The sequence below is a fragment of the Tachypleus tridentatus genome, chromosome 13 (genome assembly GCF_004210375.1).
Source record: "Tachypleus tridentatus isolate NWPU-2018 chromosome 13, ASM421037v1, whole genome shotgun sequence".
NCBI classification, from domain to species: Eukaryota; Metazoa; Arthropoda; class Merostomata; order Xiphosura; family Limulidae; genus Tachypleus; species Tachypleus tridentatus.
In genome coordinates, this window is record NC_134837.1 from 44,112,741 (window position 1) to 44,136,587 (window position 23,847).

Consider the following 23,847-nt stretch of genomic DNA (forward strand, 5'->3'; position numbering starts at 1 on the left):
TGGTTCCAATTACTTGTCACCCGACTGGTGCAAAAAAATCTGTTTATTTGTTGTAAAGATGATTTTGAGGAGTTTATTGTCAGTTTAATGAGTGAGAGTTTGTCATGATTGAATAGTTTATAGACATGATGTTGCCAAGTCCTAATTACATTACGCTGCACATAAATAAGCGACACGGCTATTTCATATATCGGTTTTCCATAGTTGTTGCAGCTTATAACTCATCTTCGTTCAAAATATACTTAATTATAGCGATTTGTAATCTTGTACATAACTTGTAATTATTAGTCTGCTTACATCACTTCTTATGCATTTATAGTGTACATTAAATGAACCTTTGCTTATTTCATTTTATACTTGTATTTCACGTATTAAAATATTTTTTTCGGTATTTTTGGTGAGAAATGTCATGACCTCGGCTATTAATCATTAACAATTACATTTTCCATAAGTCTGCGACACACGTAGTAATAGAGTTACATTTAGATGCTGAATTTCCATATTCAGCAAACACAGTTTACCATTGTTTATTTAAGTTTAAATTGTTTATGTATAACCAATTGGATGTTTTGTCGTCTACATAATTAAAAGTATCAATAAAATCATTACATTTTAACACACGTATAGCAGTGGCAGGAAGAATTCTAGGTTACTTGAGCTTTATATATATATATATTATTCATATATTTTACCTAGGTAAGAAGTAGTGTGTTTAATTGGTCCCCAACGTTTCCAGGGCTTGGATTGTGTGCGATACTCAACGTAGTAGAAGGCCACAGGAACTTTCTGGTTAAGTGGAGGAAGCCACGATATAAGGAGTCCATTCTCTGTCTCCTGAACAGTAAGGTTACGTGGAGGAGAAGGCTTGGGGCCTGTATATTATATAGAGATTTTTATCAGTCAGTGTTCAGTCCTAGCACAACTCTATTGTCTTTCTCTTTTCCCCTTATTTCTTTCTGCATTAGTAAAACCGATTAAATTACGTTACTTCACTCAGTGTCCAAAGCCTTAAATATTGATTATCAATTCTGTCTCTAAGCACATGCGGTTAGCTTAACTTTGTCCACAAAATACATTTAAAACAGCGTTTATATTATGATTTAGTTGGAGTCAGCCATTGCAACTTTCCATTGTTATTTCTTAGAGATTTATTTTTCCTTGTCCCGATTAAGTAACATTTAATATTTCAAGATTTTGTGATTTTGTTTTGTATTTCCGTATTTATAAACACGAAAGCAGTGTTACAAATGTGTAGACCATAAGATAAATAACAAAAAAGAATTCTAATGTTAACTCAGCTATTTCTTATTCATTTGATATTTCATTAATTTATGAAAAGCTTACGTGCTAATTATCACAATGAATGTTAGTAACACAGAGAAGTATATTTTGAAAACTGCTATAAGAAATACAAATTATGTTGAACTGTAACTTTTAAACAGTTTTGTCTAATAACTGCTAGCAAACAGAATCGTTCTTTTGAAACAACTTTAAATCAGGTTAATAGGGTGCGTTAAAACCTCTCATATAATATACATAGTTTCCTCCTAAACCACTTTTAAAACAATATTAACGTTTTACTCTAACAAAAATAAACGAAAAGAAAAAAATATTATACGTTTCTATTAATCTGATATATATATCTTTTGATATGATAGTTTTATAAGACGTTGTCAAAACCTATCAGTCCAAGGCTTAACTTAGTTGAAATAAGAAACACGTCACGATCAAATGATGAGCGATAGCTTTGATTAATGTAAGGTTTTTTATCTGTAGAGTTAAACCGATGACAAAGAAAATTTGAGAAAAGATATCGATAGGACATAACATTCCATCATCTCAAAACATCTGTTGTAACATAACTCCTTCTCAGTTTGAACAAATTCTTTGTGCTTTGTAAGGTATATGACGTGCTTATGATGACAGAATAAAGTATGTTTGATCACCTAAAACACATTTATCATTGGATATACAGAGTATAATACTCGTGGTTACAAGGTTTCACCACGTTAACCTGACATTATCAGTTACAACTACAATTAGAGAACACCAAAAACTAGAGGATGGATACACTGGTATTTGATTCATGTTGTTAACAGTAGTCAAGTAGTTAATGATATGTTTCTACGCAAATAAATCCTAATCATAAGATCAACTGGAAATTAACCAAAGTAAAATAATAAATAAGAAATTATGCCAGAAGGAAAACTGTGGAAGGTTCGTTAATCCAAAGGCTTCCAAACAACATTGAAAGTCAATTGAAGTTTAGCGCCTCCATGTCTTTAAAGGACTTGGAATTTCCAATATAAAATAAGAAGTACGTGTTTTTCTCAGCAATCACTGAATTAAAGATAATACATGAAAGTATCGAAAGTTGCAATCTAATCAATTGGATCTTGTCTCGAAATAATGGTTCGAAACATTGTCTTACCTGTTATTACCTGCTTTTAGAATGTTAATATTATTGTAGTTGTTAAGGAAACCTAAACAAGACAGTTTGAAATATCTTACACAGTGCCATGTTTGTTGAAAATTCAATTTTAATATATGTTAGGCATTTTCGATAGGTTAATAATATCCGATAAAAACAAGTTTTAGGGTTTGCATAACACGGTACTTTCTTTACATATCTGTTCACTACGCTTGACTTTATTTTCTTGGAATATAATATAAAAGTACCCAGAAAACAGCTTGGTTAATAATCATACAGTAACTGTAAGAATTGTACTTTTTTGAAACATTAGACACTAAATGATTTCAATAAAACAATCCTATTGTAAAATTAAGCCTACCAGATGGTTTCTGTACTGTTGGAATATACGTGGCACCATAAGCATCAGTAGGATACACCCCTCCTAAGAAGTCCCAGGCTACAAGAAAGACATCCCATTAAAACGATATTTTTGTTTGAAAAACAAACAATAATTAATGTTACATGTTGTATAAAAAATGTGTCAATGAAAGACGTCTTTCAAATAACTTAAAACAAACATGACATCAAACTATGTCAATTTAATGATTATTCATTTAATACTTAGTTAATTCGAGAATATTTTTAACTATCTCCGCTCTCACTATATCGAAAAACGATTGAAAATTTACACAATGAATGCCCTCACAACCACTAAAACACATTTCTCAAGTGGTCATAAATCTAAATAACAAACGATATGAGGAGATTATGTCTTCCCTTCCATTATAAATCACACTTACGGGTGGTTCTGCCTCTAACTGTTGGACTAAACATTCCATCTCCCAAAGTATTTCGAGAAAGAACACGAAATTCGTACTCTGAATTAGGTTGAAGATTATAAATGGTAAATGTGGAGGCTTCATCTGGATCTACCCGTATGGTTCTCCAAGGGCTTTCGGCTTCTTCCATAAGACGATACCTGGAAGTGTATTTATTGACAGTAAAACTGTCTCAATTAAAAAGTATTCGTGAAGGTAGAGAAGACATTAACATGATCATATGCTAACACATCTGATTTGAGGTCAGTTTGTTTCTTTTAACTTAGATATCTGTCAGATACCTCTAATTTGTAAGAAATGTCTCTATATTTAGCTTACTTGACATACTATCTGACGAAAGAACTCCTTTATTAACCCAAACTGCAGTTATTCTATTGTTTTAATTCTTGCCCACTAAAATGACTTATTAAAAGTGGGAAACAGTGAAACTGCAAAAGTGAGACAGTTTTAGCAGCTGTTAATCACTAGTGTAAAACGTATAAGGGCTGATTAGCATTCTTAATCTTCCACGGTGGGCTTATTAATGTTTACTTATTATTTAAGTGCACTTTACAGTTTGCATTTCTCAGTGATGTCGAGAAACCCACTTGTTGAGAAATTTATATGCAAAAACGGCTCGTTTGGGTTGAGAAAATATTTTAAATAGAAGAGCGAACAACGTTTCGACCTTCTTCGGTCATCGTCAGGTTCACAAAGAAAGAGGTAACTGACCGGAAGCTGACCATATGTTTGAAAGGGGTTGTGTAACTGTGTATCGAAATGTAGAGGGCGGTATTAGATGTTTGAATATATTTTAATTTTTTTTATATTTATTTATATTATTATATTAATATAGGTATCAAAGGCAACAACTTAAACCCAAAATAAACCAATATAAAGTTCCTATAAATATAATAAAATAAATAAAATTATATATTCAAACAAATACCGCCCTAATTTCGATACACAGTTACACAACCCTTTCAAACATGTCAGTTACCTCTTTCTTTGTGAACCTGACGATGACCGAAGAAGGTCGAAACGTTGTTCGCTTTTCTATGTAAAATATTTTCTCAACCCAAACGAGCCGTTTTTGCATATAAGTTTGCATTTCTGTTTTCAACATTGCACACTATTATTGAACATTGTCATACGAACCTGATACTTCACAAAATTCATGTTTATTTTTTAACAAAATGATATCAATATAAATGCAAACATTAAATTTTTCAGTTCAGTGGATTAACTTAGCAATAACGATATGAACTGAGATAGATAAAAAAAATACGAATAAAACTTCGCAACGCCATCCAAGACGAAGGTATAACGACCATGAATTAATCTGGAAAATTCAAGCAATTTTATTTAACAAACCACCCCTTACTACTTAACTAAAAATTGGCAAATTTTAATGTACACAAATAGTTGTGTACTAAAGTGGTTTAGTCTGGATAAAATGTATTATGTTTCACTAATAATTTGTAAATCTCAGCATATATGTTTACAGTTGTAAGTATTTTACCAAACTATTATATTTTTCATAACCCCTGTACCACGTAAGGCTGCACGAGGGTTATCTGCGCTAGCCGTCCCTAATTTAGCAGTATAAGACAAGAGGGTTTTGTTTGTTTGTTTTTGAATTTCGTGCAAAGCTACACCAAGGCTATTTGCGCTAGCCGTCCCTAATTTAGCAATGTAAGACTAAAGGGAAAGTAGCTAGTCATCACCACCCACCGCCAACTCTTGGGCTACCCTTTCACCAACCAACGAATAGTGGGATTGACCGTCACATTATAACGCCCCCATGATTGAAAGGGCGAGTACGTTTGGTGTGACGGGAATCCGAATCCGCGACCCTAGGATTTACGAGTCGACCGCCTACTAAACAGTTAAAAATGTTTGATAAAAACTAAGAGTTAAATTTGCTCTTAAATTGAACAAATGACATAAACGTGCTCTTCAACCATCCACAATTTCCGTTTTCCTCTCTTGGTGTAGTTTTGCGAGAAATTCAAAAAACAAGGCCCGGCATGGCCAGGTGGATAAGGCACTCGACTCGTAATCTGAGGGTCGTGGGTTCGAATCCCCGTCACACCAATCATGCTCGCTCATTCAGCCGTGGGGTATTATAATGTGACGGTCAATCCCACTATTCGTTGGCAGAAGAGTAGCCCAAGAGTTGGCTGCGGGTGGCGATGACTAGCTGCCTTCCCTCTTGCCTTACATTGCAAAATTAAAGACGACTAGCGCAGATAGCCCTGGTGTAGCTTTGCGCGAAATTCAAAACAAACCAAACCCATAAAAAACAAACACAAAAGTATATAAAGGATATTTAGGGTAAACTTGGAAGAAATTTAAAAAGACAAAGAACGATAATGTTGATTATTACAATGATTGTGAAAAAAATTATTTTGATTGTTACGTACTGAGAAAAAAGAAACCATAGCGTTATTAAACACTGTATTAGGTAACGTTTTTTTCTCAAAAGAACTTGAAATAAGTAAAACATTTAAGGTAGCTGTAAAGAAAAGTCACTCAAACCTATATTTATTTATTACCTTAAACTCTAGATATTGCTTATTCAAACCAGCTTATTCATCAAAACGTGCATTGCTAATTTTTGTATTACTTGTGTTTCATCTTTTCATATTTGACTCAAGTTCCAGTTTCACATTTACCTAACTTTGAAACAAAATGGTGATGAATGTCAAGAGAATACAGAGATCTTAAATTACATATGTATATCACGTAGGCTTAAAAATAAAAGTAAAAATGTTTTGTGCAATTACCAAAGTTTTTGTCATCAAACTTCGCATCTATTTCGCTGGCTTTACTGGGACGGGATGATGGCATTCGCCATGTTGGTCTACTGACTGTCAGAATTTAATTTACCCCTATTGACTAGCTTCTTCATTATTAAAAGAACGTCGTAGTACAATATATTATCTAATTTGTACTTCTGGATCTCCTGAAGATCTGGATCATACCAAAGAACTCAAAGATTCTTAGCGATTAGTGTTGGTGAAGTAGGCGGTAAAGTAATAGCAAAGAAAAAACTCGAAATTCCTGCCAAACTTGTTAAAAAGGGGCATGAGTAAAGCTAAGGATCTTTAATATATTTGTGGAAAATTCAAGAACCTCTGAACGTTTCATGATGATCAGAGATCAATAAGCTGGAAAATTTTCGTCACTGACGCATAAACATGAGCCGCTTTATAGTATACATAATATCGTAAAAAATGAATAACTTATGCTGCGCAAGAAAATGTGTTATGATTCGATGTAATCAGGCGTTTACATCAAGACAAGATATTACAAATGAATTACAATTTTTTTGGAGAAAACTGTCCTTCATTTCATTGGGTATCACCAAACTATTAGCAGTTTAAATCACGAGTGCACTGCTTAAGTTTTAGAAAATAAAATAGTTTAAATAAGAAACTGAATTATGAAAAATATGATTAAATTAAGGATCCTATGATAAACAACATAAACTAAGGATGAAAGAGTGTGTGTGTGTTCGAGGGGAATCGAACTCTTGATTTTAGCGTTGTAAATCCGTAGACTTACCGCTATACTAACGGGGTCAGGATGAAAGTTTTCTGTCGTATCTTCTGCAAGCAGTTAAATTACCATTTTTCTATACCGTGTTTTCAAGAAGATTTACTGACATACATTTTAGTTTGAAATGATGCATGTATTGATTAGTGATTTTGACTTACAATAACCATATGAATTAGTTTATATCTCTTCACCCAAAAACTGTTTAAAAATTGCTTGTAATTGCTTATTGATTTACTTCTGTCAAAGGCTGAAAACGTTTTGATTTTGTGAAGTGATTTAATTTATAATATTATAAATTCTCTAAATTATATCAATTCACTAATGCAAACCGATGGCAAAATTATTAAACTTTTCATATTTCGAAAACAACTGTAGTTTTTTTTTTCGAAATATAAAAGTGTAAGCCCTGCATGTCCAGGTAGTTAAGGCATTCGACTCGTTATCTGAGGGTCGTGGGTTCGAATCCCCATCACACCAAACATGCTCGCCCTTTCAGTCGTGGGGCGTTATAATGTGACGATCCATCCCACTATTTGTTGGTTAAAGAGTAGCCCAAGAGTTGACGTTGGGTGATGATGACTAGCTGCCTTCCGTCTAGTCTTACAATGCTAAACTAGGGATGGCTATCGCAGAGAACCGTGGTGTAGCTTTGCACAAAATTCAATCCAAACAGTTTTATTTCTTTAAGAAATCGTTTTTTACGTTGACTAGAATCAATCTATGCTAATAACTGCTAATTTAATAAAATTATTTGACTGGCTTTATAAAGAAAGCTGCTATCCTTCTTAGAATTTTTTTATATTTTAAGCTGTTTTGAAAGAAATAAAATAATAGTTGAACGTTTTTTGTATTGCTTTTAAATTTCGCGCAAAGCTACATGAGGGCTATCTACGACAGCCGTCCCTAATTTTGCAGTGCAAGTCTAGAGTGAAGGCAACTTGTCACCACCACCCACTGCCAACTCTGGGGCTACTCTTTTACCGAAGAATAGTGGGGATGACCGTCACGTTGTAACGCCCCAACGACTGAAACGTTTTTGTAAAAAAAAAAAAAATCTTACCGTTTAGGGTTAGATCAATATCATTTTCCTTGCTAGAAATGAGAAATTGGCGTTTCTTTGCTTGTTCCGATATATATATATATATATATATCGAAGCGAAGGTCTTTAAATTTACTTATTAGATTTCATTCCACTTAGCTAACCCACTACTGACGTTTGGAACTCTGCGCCCGTTTCACTACTTATCTTCTTTAAAATCATAATTTTATAAGATGGAGATATTCATTACATGTTTATAAAGTGTATAGTTATATTTGTTTGTTTTTTATTAAGCAACAACTTGTTAATCTAAATTTCTTTGAGCAGTCGTTTATTCCGTATTTATTTCACAAGACCGGTTAGTATACGCGAGACTCGATATATTTGACCCGCTGTCAACCGTATCTAAATTATCAACAACTCCCTCGTGTTATTGCACAAACATTTCATTCCTAAGCCTCTTAAAAATAATTCCCACGTCATGATTAAGTTCTCTGAGGTGTGAATTGATATTACGTTGTTCAGAAATTCAGTATTTCTTTCTTCAGTCTGACAATGAATAACAAGTTTTCTATATCTCAGTATAATATATGCGAATTTTCGTTGTATTGACAGTGTAATGTTTAAGATGAAAATAGAAAGTAAGAAATAGTGCGCATTGTACAGACGTACCAATAACTTGTAGCACTTAGACTCTCGTTAACTTTACATGGGATTAAAATACCAGAAGTTTTCCTCCAAAATTCTCAAGCTCCCTTCGCAACATATTCAGTTCATGTACTTAACCCTAAAAGACATTGACTTCCCGCGACGTACAAAGCGCAAATAAGCTATTGTTCAGGTTTGCACTAAAGGAAACAGTCTCTTCAGAAAACGTCTATTTTAAAAACCTCGTCTACTATTGATTTATATGTTCTAAATATTCATGAAAGAAAGAGAGAGAGAAAATACTCCAAAGAGAATAAGGTCAGTTTAAGGTTCATTTATCTTTAGAAACAAGTGGTGCTGATCTGATATTTGCTGGTAGTTTGAACACTTGGTGCTTGTTTAAGTGTTTGCGTTGTTTAAGTTGTTTATGTGCAACTGTAATGGTGATTTGGGATTTGAATTACGTTTTACATATTATAACATATTCGTTTGTGTGAAAAAAGGGAAGCATGTTTTTTATTTAAGCTTCAAAATCAAACATGCACCTGAGATAACAAAAAAAAACATAAAAAATATAACATGTCGTGGGAATGTTATGTGTTATATATAATACAAAGTTCTTACTAACTGAATGAACTTGTTAAATGTTTAATTGAGTGTCAAACAGCAATACAGCAGCTACTATAGAATCGACTAAATAACAGAGTGTATGAGAGTCTAAAGTAAGACTTAAGTAGTTTATTATATTATAATTTTTAAACCATAAACAAAACACATTAAAATTAAACAAAATACGCTGAATATTTTTAAAAAGACCCTAGGGTACAAACTACAACGTGGGATTTTGAAATGAATCCTAGGTTTTTGAGATGGCTGAAAAAGTAGTACCCACATTGCGGTGGGGATACCCCGTCTATCAGTCTTAACCTCCAAGTTTCACATAAGAAGATTAGAAATTTAGAAATTAGGAGAGCGAGATGTGGGTGCTCAAGCCCACAACGTGCTCATATTTATATCACCCTTCACTGCCTGAAGACAGTTGTGGGTAGGTGACTGCTCTCCAAAGTTAAAATAAGAATCAGAAAAAGATAAACATATGTGGGTCCTACCTCCGCAGTTACCTCCAAAACCTGGGATACATTTTGTAATCACATGTTGTAGCTTCTACTCTAGGATCTTTTTAAAAATATGCAGCGTATTTTGTTTAATTTAACGTGTTTTGTTTATGGCTTAAAATGTATGGTTATAATACAATTAATCAGAAGTTGGGATTTGCTGTTTTAATGCATTTCTTCTTCATGATTTTGTTTATTTATTTTAATTCATTTGGATATAATTATTTAATTTCACTAATATATATATATACATATCGGATAATACTAACCTATGTTTTGTTGAAAAACTGTTTCTGGTAACACAACTATTGTAAACAATGTACCATACACATACACGGTTATAATCAACAATTATAGTTGCAAACTGTTATAAGAAAACAAGATATTGCAGGTTTCTTTCCACATTATTCTTAATTTGTCCTTTGCGGCTTGACATCAGAGTTGTGCAGCAAACAGTATTTCACATCTATCCTTGGTTTCCTGCAAACTACTGCCCCCATAAATTTGTTTGAAGTTAAGCACAAAGCTACACAATTGGTATTCTGTGCTCTGCTCAACACAAGTATCGAAACCCGGTTTCTAACGTTATAAGTCTGCAGACATACCGCTGTGCCACTAGGAGAGGGGATTAAGCTTTTCGTTCAATACCAGAATTTATCAGTCGACTAAGCGATAACAAGGATAATATTTCACTAAACGCTAGTTTTACATACAGTATAACGATATTATAAAAGTTACGGATAAAGATAAACAATAATTTTGGTTTACATTGTATAGTTTATAATAACTAATAACAAATTTTACTGGCACCGGATGATAATTAATTATTCACATTCATCGTCAGTAATTGAAGACAACTTGTAATGTGTCTGTTTAATTCTAAAAATGTGATGGTAATTGGCTTTATACTTAATACATGTATACACAGAAAGAGTACACTTCTTATCTGTAATATGACAAAATACATATCCTGTCACTCCAAAAATACATTTATTTTCGTTATTTTCCCATGCTAAATTCAATTAATATACCGAAGTCATTACTAAATGGTCATTTCTCAGTAATCTCGCTAAATTACACACTCTTATATATTACAGTGAAGTTCTTTGTTGTATTGTTGCATGTTATACGTGTGAAATTTCTCTTTCTGTATAACAATAAACTATTCCCGATTTGAATTCACGATAATCATCGATAATATTCAATACTGTTTAAAAAGCTACTGTGATTTCACACAAAAACAGGATTTTTTTTTTACATTTATAAGTTTTAAGCAGGCTCAATACGTATCCTCTACACTATTTTTAGAGGGGTAATTAAATATATCACAATATATTTTAGATGTGTGAACTAAATATAATTGCTTAAATGATATACTTATGTACATAACCACATTAAATCTCCGATTATAAACTGTACACATGAAGAAAAAAATTGATGTAGTCGAAACGTTAGCGAAAAACCAAAAACGCTGACCTTGAACAATTCATGTGACAGCATGAAGAATTTTGTTACAGCTTCCGGATTAAATTAACTATTCTTTTTTTTTGCGGTATAAAACTTATGTAACGTTTTTCCTGGAAGACGAAATAGAACCTTTAACAAACTTTGTCTAAAAGACGAAATAAATTTAAGATAAATGTATTAGTTTCAACTATATACTAACCGAGAACTCGCTAACAACCTCACATATTGGATGATAGTCGAGAGAGTTTATAATAGAAGCTCTTACCGTATTGCTAGAAAAGTTACATTATTGTGTTGCTCTATGATATTCCACAATAAAAGTATTTAATCTTTGGTATACATGTCATTCACAATCTGTCACTATTTGCAATCTGTGCACCACGGGGAATAGACCCCAGATTTTAGCGTTGTAAATTCTCAAAATAATCGCTTCTTCACCTTGGGACAATTAAAAAGCAATGATTGTTCTTATCACTCAAGAACAAGATGTACATTTTCATAATTCTCATTTCAATTTGGAACTCCAGTAGAAACCCAGAATCATGTAATGGTTTATTTTAATATTCTGTATAGTTATTATGAATCTCTCTATCTATCTATCTAATGTTGCTGCGTATAAAACATATATTAGGAACTAATATAGAGTTAAGGGAAAGTAAAAATAATTATCGTAATTTCTAGAAAGTTTTCAATTGAAAACAATTTTGAAAAACGTGATAGACATTAATCTCTCTTTCCATTGAATGAAAAAATGGTGTCCTAATTAATAATATTTTATTGTGAAAATTATCAATATTTCTAATCTTTGTGACGATTTCGACTGTTGATAAAAGACACTAAAGATTTTAAATTGAAAATATGAATGTATGTAAGTATATACTTTTGAACGACTTTATATAATTTGATAACTTATTCGAAACAAGAAACCAAAATATTTGATTTAAATATATTAGTTACTAAAGGTAAACTGTTTAAATACGGTCTTCATACATAGTACTTTAAACCCCTTCACTTGTGGTAATTTGTAGGTTGTATATTACTGATTAGTTTGAAACTGGTTTGTAATTTATTTTCAGTTATAGATAATAACCCAATAATACTCTCCTCTTACATTTCTAGCAGTTTAGTAAAATGGAAAAATGACAAAATATATTTCAAAGGTTTTTGATCAAATACGAAACAGCTGACTTAATATTATGATTTATTTCAACCACGAGAGAAACTGTTTGATATTTTAAACATTCCATATAAATTATGTATTTCGTTTGGTTATTTTCGAAGAATAATTTGGACTAAACATATGAGCGTTGTTACTGAAAGATTAGACAATTTTGTATAGTTTTAACTTTTAAGAGAGGTAGAGCGAGGTCCCTTGGCACCGCCTCAATATCTGCTGTTATTTTTTTATTATTATCATGGCATATTTTTCAAAGAAAAGTTTAAAATCTTATTTTAATCTGGGAAAAATGTTAGTCAGATCGACACAAGGAATTTCATGTATTTCGGTTGCTTACTGGTCATGTTGAATACGTGTTTTAAACGTTATATTGCACTGTAAAATTAACTAATGCAATTAAGGCATGTATCAGTGAGAGTTATCCGTTGTTGAGAATATGATTTTCACAAATAGAAAGAAATTTAGCCATATGTACCAGATGGGAGTTTAATGGAAATATTCATGCGTCATATGCACGCTTCGAGTTGTGTATTTAAGTCTGACAACCTAATGTACCACTTTGATGGGAATAATTATAGCTTTAGATATTAACTACCACTACAGAATGGACATACGGAACAGAACTAGTAATTTACGTTTAACGTTTCCAAAGGGTTTGATTGTTTTATTATTTACTGATTAATTATAAAGCATTGACATCATGCAGTTTGTTAAAGTACGATCGATATTAAATGTATTTAAAACAACAGCTTGAGATGATTACGACAGTTCTGGACATCTCGTACTGTGTGTATAAATATACACATATTTGTACCTGATGTGCTGCACTGCACGGAGCTTTTAATTTACAGATAAACTTTACAGTATTCATTTGCGCAGGAATGTATATTATTTCATCAATATAAGCCGAAATACCATGCAATGAACAGATATTCAAATTAAGAATATTTCATTTGTTTCTCACTTATGGTCTTAGCGCTTTTTGTTTGAAAAAATTCCAGACCTGTTATGTCACAGAGTGTAAAAGTCTCATCTTTTGGTGAATTAAGTACATTGCTTCATGATCATGGTTACACGCAGTTAGTTTTCAATGAAATCCATTAACTACTAATTTTTTTGTTTTCATTTAATCATAAGCTCTCAAGCTCTTTCGATCTTATCGTTATGAGGTTAACTACACTTAACTGATCGGAAAGAAATTAATGGATGATTAAAGTGCATCAGCCGTGGCTCATTGGCAGATAGTTATTTATAAAAGATATATAATAAAAAATGTAACAGTTGTAAATTTGTAAAACTATGATTGTATTTTTGATTATTTGAAATATGAATATTAAACTACATGTAGAGTTATAATGTAGGATTAAAGCACATTTAAGATTTTTTATTTCCCTTTAACATTGGTGGTCTGCATAAGATATGTGTAGAGTAACTTAATATATGTTAAGCGCTTAGTAGATTTTTATTCATTAGCAACATGCAAGTTAAACTACACAATTTCTTTACAAAGTTTTCTTCGACAGCTTATGGGTAACTATAAATATGTTTATTTCCATTTCACATGAAGAACGTATAACCTGTAAATTCTTCAAACTAAGATATAGTGGAAATTGAAAGATTAAATAGGCGATAACACAAGTATAATTTAATAAATACAGACATATCGTGTCTTAGTAAACTAAATTTTTAATTATTTGTGTCCACAGCAGAGGTACTTAAAAGGTTTGAGAATTGGGCCCATAGGCGCGGGAGATTTTGGCGTTTCATTATGATACCTATTATAGTTTTGTATTCTAATTTTTTAAGAAACGGGACATTGTAAAATATAATTTGTTCCACAAAATGTCATTTTTTTAAAATATGTAACAAACATGCATATATTATGAGTAAATTTATTGTCTTCTTTTAGCTTTGTGCGCGATTAATGTGAAAACGTTTAAATACTAGCATGATATATACTTTTGTTTATCGTGGAGTGCGAAAAGTTAGTTATACACTGTTTTTAACGTTGTTATCCTTCACAGATAACGCTACATCACTGAGTAAATATCTTTCTCTTTAATGTAATTCGATCATATTATAATTTTGTTATATTTCATTACTATTATGATAAGAACTATATTTCAATTACTTAAGTAAAGTTGCTTTCATTAATGTGTCGAACATAAGTTCAATTTTTTATCATATTACCATGTATTTTTTAAAAAGAAGTATACTAACTAAGTCAATGCAAAATACAGCACGATAACTGTATTCCTTGTAAAGGGTGATCATAAAATACAAGGAAAGATGTCTCTACTGTTTAAATAATATTCAATGTTATCCCCCAAGTAATCACTTGAGAACCACGTTTTATTAGCTGAAAAGACGTTAACAAAACATCTTATGTTTATTAAAACCGTTAACATGCACTTGTGACCTAACAGGTGAAAATTATGTAATTCGGTTTTTGTCAGAAAACATAGCAGAAAAAAATAGTGAAAAACATGGTCTACTTTTGTCTGGCCGAATAATAGGATTTGACTATCATTCTCTTAGGGCTTTCGCAGTCCCAAAACTACAGATTGCGCTTGTAAAGCAATGGATTCATAGTCAAAGCATCCGAGCCACTAAGTCATGTCCGACTCAAATAGTTTAGAATAATGTGTTTAATTAAACATCAGACGAGACTCATCAACATGAGTAATTCTAAGGTTAAACTATCATTTACTTGTTTACAAAATATTGTTTCTGTAAAGACGTTGCTAACTATTCTCTGTACTCTTGATTAAATGAGGAACAGAAATAGCGAAATACATCTTCATTTCATCACCAACTATATGCCAAAAGCATATAATTTTAAAGATCTCTACTTAACTACATAGACATTGTTTTAAATTCAGTATTAACTGAAATATGTAACATGATATTGTTCTCGAGTAATAGGGTCTAGAAATTTTGTACATAGCGATGTAAATCGTACTGCTAAATATTATTGCCGCTGTTATAAGAAATCATTGATAATATCGTCGTTTTTTTCTTTCATTTTGAAATTCGCGCAAAGCCACAAGAGGGCTATCTGCGCTAGTCGTCCTTAATTTAGCAATGTAAGACTAGAGGGAAAGCAGCTAGTCATCAACACCCACCCCAACTCTTGGGCTACTTTTTTACCAACGAATAGTGAGATTAATCGTCACATTATAACACCCCACGGCTGAAAGGGCGAGCATGCTTGGTGTGACGAGCCCGCGACCCTTAGATTACGAGTCGAGAGTCTTAACCACTTGGCTATGACGGACCAGTATATTGTCGTTATAATTCAGAGCTTTCTGTTCCTTTAACGTAATGTTTCTTCTTGTGTCCTCGAAAACTGGATAAAATGTTTCGAATCAATATTTTCAAACCGACGATTTATCTCGTACATCGTTATTACAATGGTGGGGTAGAAAAGACTTCGGATTGTCTCCTGAAAGGTTGTAAAGACGAAACGTTAACTTTGAGTTGATCAATTTCGTGATATTTTTCCTGTTTAGATCACTCTCTTTTCTTTCGTCGTTATTATTCAATGTAGGTTGATTTATTGTTTTTAATGTTTTACCTCAAACTACATAAAGAGTATTATAGGAATAACATCGTGTTTATGTTATTGATGTCGTAAAGTTCAACAGAAAGAGCAAAGTTAGAACCTTTCTCAAGGAGATTAACAATATCAGATTGAAGAGAAAATCGTTCTCCCATTAATTCTCCAACGGTAGAAATATCAAGGTTTCCATTATAAGAAGAAAGAAGAAACAACTACTATAGTTCTACGATCCGAATATTTGTATAGCACGATTTAGTAAAAACCTCACTTTTGTTGAGTCTTTTTATTTATTTTTGGTTACCCATAATACCAATTCTTTGAAGTTATTTTCGTTAGCTTTAAGTTTTCGATGATCTCTGTTAAGTACTTCTTTTACGATATACATTTCTTTTTTTCACCAGAACAGAATTTGTTTTGTTTTTGAAATTCGCACAAAGCTACTTAAGGGCTATCTGTGCTAGACGTCCCGAATTTAGCAGTGTAAGACTAGAGGGAAGGCAGCTAGTCATCACCACCCACCGCCAACTCTTGGGCTACTCTTTTACCAACGAATAGTGGGATTGATCGTAACATTATAACGCCCCCACGGCTGAAAGGGCGAGCATGTTTGGTGTGATGCGAACCCGCGACCCTCAGATTACGATTCGCTCGCCTTAACACGCTTGGCCATGCCGGGCCCTCGGAACAGAAAGTCAATCATATCAGAAAGTATGGCACATGACAATTCTTACAGGCGTTTTAGGATTTTTTTAAATTATGTAGAATGTACAGATAAAACCGGGTTCTTTGTTGTTTTGAAGAACCAGTCTTAAGTAAATAAAATACACGATCATCTACAAGACAGTACCGATTATGTTAAACCCGACCAAGCCTCGACAATCTTATTTTCAAATAAAGTAAATTACATACTCAACCTTACCTAAACTCTCACTAGAGCACTTTTACTTTAAGCATTCTCAAATAACACATTTTATATGGTCTTCCGAAAACGCAAAAACCCAGTTCCCCAATACAGCCTATTTTTTCAGCATATATACTACCCATAAAAGGTTTGTCAAAGTTAATGGAAAAAAATGTACATAGTCTTTTGGTTCTTGTCGTGGTACGTATTCACTTACATGGTGCCCAAGACTTCTTATAGAAGCTCACAAAAGATCAGATAAATCTACGACCAGACAATACTCTATTTATTTTTCATGCGATTGGATTACATACATCTATATGTATTAAAAAAGTGATAACAACTATCATCGATTTTTTGAAAGAAAAATCTAATTCCATATATATTCTGGGATTAATGACTGATTTAATAGAGGCGTTCCGTCATTGTATTCTACGTAACGATTATTTCTGCTTTGGAACTGATACTTGCCAAAAATCCAACATATCGCCGTAGGAAATAAGATTGCAATAGTTTTTGGTTTTTTTCATCGATTTTCTTGAAAGAAATTTGATCCCTATATGGCTATAAACAAAAAAACATCAACACTGGTTCTGAAGCTAGTAACGATATACGGATGATATATTTGGTTTTTGAAATATTGCAATGGATTTACACAACCACTTCATTAAGCTACACTCCAAAATTAACTTTACTCTTGGAACCTTAAACAATAAGCGCAAAAATATGTCTTACTAAGCATTTTGTTACTATTGATAAATAGAAAACTATATAAACATACCTATACAGAAAAAGTTAAAACAAATCAATAATTTACACCTTACCATTCCCCTTTGATAACACTGGGGAACACTTTTTCAGTAACTTTGAGTTGCATTGGATATTTTAACTGATTCTGAAGGAGTTTTAGGCGCTGATTTCAAATCTATAATTAGTTTTTCTCTACAAGCTCTAGTTTGTATGCAATTTTAGGTTAATGAAATTGTACAAATGTGAACTTGCGTAAACCATGTATAAGCATTTTCACGTCCATTTTTTGAACAGCCACCTTGATAAGTTCTCTGACAACCTGGGGGCTGTGAGTGACGAACAAGGAGAACGATTCCACCAAGACCTAAAGGTCATGGAAGAACGCTACCAAGGGTGCTGGGATAAAAGTATGATGGCTGACTACTGCTGGAGCATTAAACGAGATTGTCCAGATGAAGTGTACAAACGCAAAAGTTACAAACGCAAATTTCTACCTGAATAAAATACACAAACAAATTGATAAGCTATTCCTATAATTTCCTATAATAACGAAACATTAAAAAATAAATAAAAATGTCAAATTGCATAAAATCTGTAGCTTGCAGACAAAACCGACTTCAGATTTGAAATCAACACACTCAACTTGACTATAAAAAGATCTTTTTTTAAATGCAACAAAATGAGTGTTCCCCAGTGTAATCAATCCCCCCTGTGAGGTATATCTGTGAACTTATACTGCTAGAAACTGTTTCGAAAGCCCTTTGTGCAACTTTGCAGATAATAATAAAACAAACAACAATCCTTTGTTAAGTACAGGATAGCTTATGGGACAAATACTAAAAAAGATAAATAAAACGTGGTATGATTGTTTGTTTATGAATTATGCGAAAAGCTACACGAAGGCTATCTGCGCTAGCCGTCCCTAATTTAGCAGTGTAAGACTACAGGGAAGGCAGTTAGTCATCACCACCCACCGCCAACTCTTGAGCTACTCTTATACAAACGAATAGTCGGATTGACCGTAACATTTTAACGTCCCCATGGCTGAAATGGCGAGCATGTTTGGTGCGACCGAGATTCGAACCTGAGACCCTCAGATTACGAGTCTAACGCCTTAACCCACCTGGCCATGCTGGGCCCTCGTGGTATGAAAAAAAACTGCGTATAAGCAAATTCTTCAAGAAAACGACTAGCCACATACACGCATAAATATTTTCAACAATTAGAAGAATAAAGCAAGAAAGATACAATGTTGAAATATACTCAACAAAGAACAAAAACAAAACAAAACCATAGGATACAATAATTTTCCAACTACTTGGTTAATAAGGTATATCAACATTGAACAGACCTAGTAATTACGGAAAGATGAATAAAAGTCTGGTTTCCCAGTTGCAATAATACAAAAATCAAGCGATACGTTAGAACAAACTTTCAATAAATCCGTTTTTACGCCTAATACATACCATAAAAAGAATGTTTTGTTATCTTCTTAAAAATGACAGGTAACAATTTAAGAAAGAATATTATATTATCAACTAGAATGCATGGAACGTAAGACCATCTACACTGTAGAAACTGGAAGGGTCTTCCATGAACGTACCAATGAACATGGTTAGAGCATAGCCAATCCAGTGTTGGAAAAACGTTCCAGTAGCTGAACAATAATCTTCAAACGTGGTATACCAAAAACAGATTGTCCAGTAACGTTTAAAATTTTCACAATTACTGACAATTCCAGATTGGAAAATTAAGAAATCACTTCTTATAGAAAAACATAAACCAATAATGAAGAAATAAATTAAACTAAGTTTCTTGTACATAATAGTTTAAACAGAATTTACTCATTCTTCCCGTTTAGGCTTTCCTTTTATTATGTAAGATATTATTCCTTTGTGCAACAATAGTGTTTATACCATAGTTTCTGTGTATGTGCCACAAACTTTATAGTAATACAAATCATAACACTTAAGACATACTCTTGTACATGTTTCATTTCTAAAATATATTTGTTTTACTTTCAGTTATAGAGTTCATTACATAAAATGTTTGCTCTTTGTGAAGGCAGGCGTAAAGCCGAAACGTTGAGCAAATAAACTAAAATTGGAATATTCGCGTATGTTCATTACTTTTTCATTTATTTATAATAATTTATATTATATTCCAACCAGCATTTCGTAATTGCATTAATATAAAACATATACAAAACAGTTTGTTAACTATAGAGTAATAAATACGATTACGCATTATTTTCAGCAATAGGCTAATTCTTACAAAACATGCATTGGTTAATTCTATCAACAAACTCATTTCATTAGTCCTTGTTTTAAGTCTTGTGCATCTCTTTTGACACTCTTTTATCGTTAGCCCTTAGGAATTATACCTCACGCAAATGAGTTAAACAACTATTACCCGTATGATTAGTCTTTCGTGTGATTAATCATATTGATATGTTACACGTGCTTCAACACTTCCAAATTCTAAAACGCACAGTTTTAACTTTCATGATAACATAAACCTGCTTTTTTGATAAAATTAATTCTCTTTTGTTATTAAAAACGTAAGGAACACTATAACAGAGTAAGAAATTATGTTTAAAGTTTATTGAACTAGGTAACCCAGCATATTACGTTTATGAAATCAACATCATAAATTCACGTAGAAGGAAACGATACCGTTCATATATATGCAAATAAACTACTTTGTAAGTTCGCGATACGTGATGAATTGCATCAACATTAACATAAAAATCAGGGGTAGGTTAAACAGCTGTCTAAACTAAAGTCGTCAATCCATTTGTCTACATGTTCATACAATAATAAGAATAATATTCTATGAGATCCGCAAGTAATACGTTAATTGCACTGCAACATGGAAGTATAGATTTATTCTTATGAACAAATTCTTTTTATTAACAATTTTTACTACCGATTGTAAAAAAAAAAAAGTTTATGTATTTATTTTGTGTAGTAAATTTAATTTAAAGCATTTCTTTCGTTTTTGTTCTAAATTTTCTGCCAAACTAGTTCATGATAGGCTCGGCATGGCCAAGTGGTTAAGGCACTCGACTCATAATTCAACGGTTTGAATCCCCGTCACACCAAACATACCCGTTCTTTTAGCTGTGGAGACGATATAATGTGATGGTCAATCCCACTACTCGTTGGTAAAAGATCAGCTCAAGAGTTGGCGGTGGGTGGTGATGACTAGCTGCCTTTCCTCTAATCTTACGCTGCTAAATTAGGGGCGACTGGCGCAGATAGCCCTTGTGTAGCTTTGCGCGAAATTCAAAACCAAATCAAAATCTTACAGACTAACTTAAATCAACACGGAAGAGAAACTTCTCTTTTATAATTTAATATATTGCTGTTACTTACGTTAGGAAATTTATCAGTACCCGAGAATTAGATAAATTGTTCGTCAATCAATTTAACTGATATTTTCCATCCATGCAAACTGTTTACATGCATTCTTGTACTCTCATTCGAGTTTTGCGCTTGAGTGTCTTCTACAGAGTAATCACAATACGTTATCTAAAAGTCTACGAGAGTGATATTTGGCTTCATTATTACACAGAAGGTTATATTAAAATAAATGTAAGTTCTCAAATCAACAACTCACGTGACGACCAAAGACAATATTACACTCTGGTGGTTTGTTTGTTTCTGAATTTCATGTAAAGGAAAACGAGAGCTATCTGTGTTAGCCGTCCCTAATCTAGCAGTGTAAGACTAGATGGAGGGTAGCTAGTCATCACCATCCATTGCCAATTCTTAGGCTACTATTTTACCAACGAGTAGTGGGATTGACCCGCGCATTACAACACACCCACGGCTGACAGGGTATGTTTGGTGTGACGAGGATTCGAACCCGCGACCCTCAGATTACGAGTCGAGCGCCTTAACCACCTGGCCATGCCAGGCCAAAATTATATGTGTGTGCCTGTTACTGTGATGGAACGGGATATATCAGAACTACACTTTGATTATGTTTTGCATTTCGTAAGTAATTTGATGTCACCGAAAATTGATCGCGTTTAGGAAAATATATATCAACTCTTTCCGATGCAAAATAACTATACATTCAGGTCATAAGAAAGCGCCTAAATTTTGGATTTAGAATTTCCAAGAAGAAAATTCCCTTGTACTTAAGGAAATCATAAATTACAGAAATGTGGATCAACATAGGCCACCAAGATCATCCAAAAAGAAATTTGTAGTTGTGACCTAGCATTATGCAAAATTTGGATGAGTGAGATTTGGACATGATAGACTTACCGTGGGTATGTGTGCGTGTGTGTTTTGTTGTAGCAAAGCCATATCAAGCTATCTGCTGTGCCCACCGAGGGGAATCAAACCTCTGATCTTAGCATTGTAAATTTTAAGACTTAACGCTCTCCCACCAGGGGACGCCCTACGATGAAGCCTTTTCGTGATTTTTTAAGATATAGGAACATCAGGTAAAGTAGAACCTTACTGATGGAAAGAAATGGACTGCAACGATGTAGTCTCCAAGACAGTTTCACACATTTTATCCAACCTCTGTAGAAATATTTACATCTATGCATGTTCTTTGTGGAATCTAACTTAATAAAAAAGACGTATAGCACTATATTTTTATGTATAGGCCATGTTCATGTACAGATATTATATTTTTATATAAATATTTCACAGATTTTTTTTCTACTTGATTAATGCAAAAATTGTATATTTTCTCTGTCTACGTCAAAACGATCCGTGCTTTCTGAAAGCTGAAGAAAATAAAATAACCTCATGAATATTATCCTGAAACGTCTATTTCCAGTGTGTTAAAGAAAGAGTGTATTGTTACTAGGCTTAAAATAATATTTACTTATGACTATAATATTGAATATATTATGAAAAAGATGTTGTAAATTAAGCTTTGTGCTACCTCACCACACAGACTTTGTTTCCTGAACACCGTAATTGTAAGATCTATAATACAACTGGCATTGTAGTAGTGATATAAACAACATATTATTGTGTTTTCTAGCACAAATGAAATGCACTTTTGAATGCAGAATTGTGTTGTTTCATATATACTGTTGGATTAGGAAGTCACATGTTTATCGTGTGTTTGTACATTGTTTAAAGTTAACTCAAGGATTGTGCATCAGCCAAAGGGTTTTTGATCTGATTTGTTTGCGGTTTTTCACTTAAACTTGTGTTATAGCAATTGTAACACAAAATTTGTGTTCTGCAGAACGCAAATTCAGTTATTTTAAACACGTTTTTAATTTTGCTGCTGAGGTAATAGATGAAACCAGTTAAAATGTTTTTGTTTTCAACATATATACATACTTCTGTTCTGAGCGCTAAGAAAAGACCGCTTATCTTGGATAATAATTAACATAATTTGTTGTTACAAACAAAATCCAAAAAACAATGATTTCTCTACCTATGAACTAGTTTATAACGTGCGAAGGTTTACTGATTTGCTGATTTCATTAATATTCTGATCACTCAATTCAGTTCGTGTATCTTGTTGGCGAAATGTGAAATGTGAGGTTATTTAAACTTTTCTTTTTATGGCCAGGCTTTCACTCGTTTGATTAAATCTCCATATTTTTGTGCCCCTCCCCTCTTCTTTATTTAAATCCCAAGCAACACAGCTTTACTAACATATACAAGAAGCTTTACAGTGGAAAGACGAAAAGAAAATACATTTTAAAGCACCCATTTTTCACCATTAAATATAAATTTCATTTAACGTAATTATAATACATGTATTATACAGGGCAATTATAATATTATATTTTGTTAATATGCGACTTCCATGTTATACGCACGTGAAATACATCGATCCGTATTCTTATTTCACTTAAACATAGCATTCCGACAAATAAACCATCTTGTATGCTACATTCTGATATATAATCATAATATACGTACTAGTTCCTATATTTGCACATGGTAACAAATATTATCCTAACGAAACAACAGCGTTTCTTTCTAAATTTCTGGAATAATTTATTTACCTATCAACGTGCCCTTAGCGAAATTCAAGCTTTGAAAACCAGCTATTTAAAATACAGAGTCGGTTAAAGAATTAATTATTTAACATTTGAAAACGCTGTGAAAACTGCTTTAAAATTTATATATATATTTTAAAAAGATTGGAAACAAAAATACTTATAAGCTGAAGGTAAGAAACAAAAAGGTAATATCCAAAACAAGGATATAACTGTTTTACCACAGTTAACAGCTTTATCACCTATTGAATTGGTTTGATAACTCGTCATATACAGGAAATGTATAATATCGTACTGTATAACACAACTCTGGCAAAATATTCATAGCACCCGGACTGCGTAACAATTGAATAAACTGATTGACGAAAAACCAGAAATATGAAAGGTTCTCATAAAGGATA

General features: G+C 32.7%; 1 protein-coding gene across 3 annotated transcripts in view; it reads right to left on the reverse strand.

The window, feature by feature from the left end:
* Nucleotides 1–23,847, reverse strand: part of LOC143237668 (protein turtle-like) — a 254,760-nt gene that overhangs the window by 14,502 nt on the left and 216,411 nt on the right. For 2 of the 3 annotated variants that reach the window (XM_076477171.1, XM_076477172.1), the window contains exons 10-12: nt 3,214–3,392; nt 2,793–2,870; nt 693–872 (exon numbers count right to left, since the gene is read on the reverse strand). In XM_076477171.1, coding sequence (XP_076333286.1) covers nt 693–872; nt 2,793–2,870; nt 3,214–3,392 — 437 coding nt within the window. The remainder of the gene's footprint in view (nt 1–692; nt 873–2,792; nt 2,871–3,213; nt 3,393–23,847) is intronic. The other variant, XM_076477173.1, reaches the window with a different exon arrangement.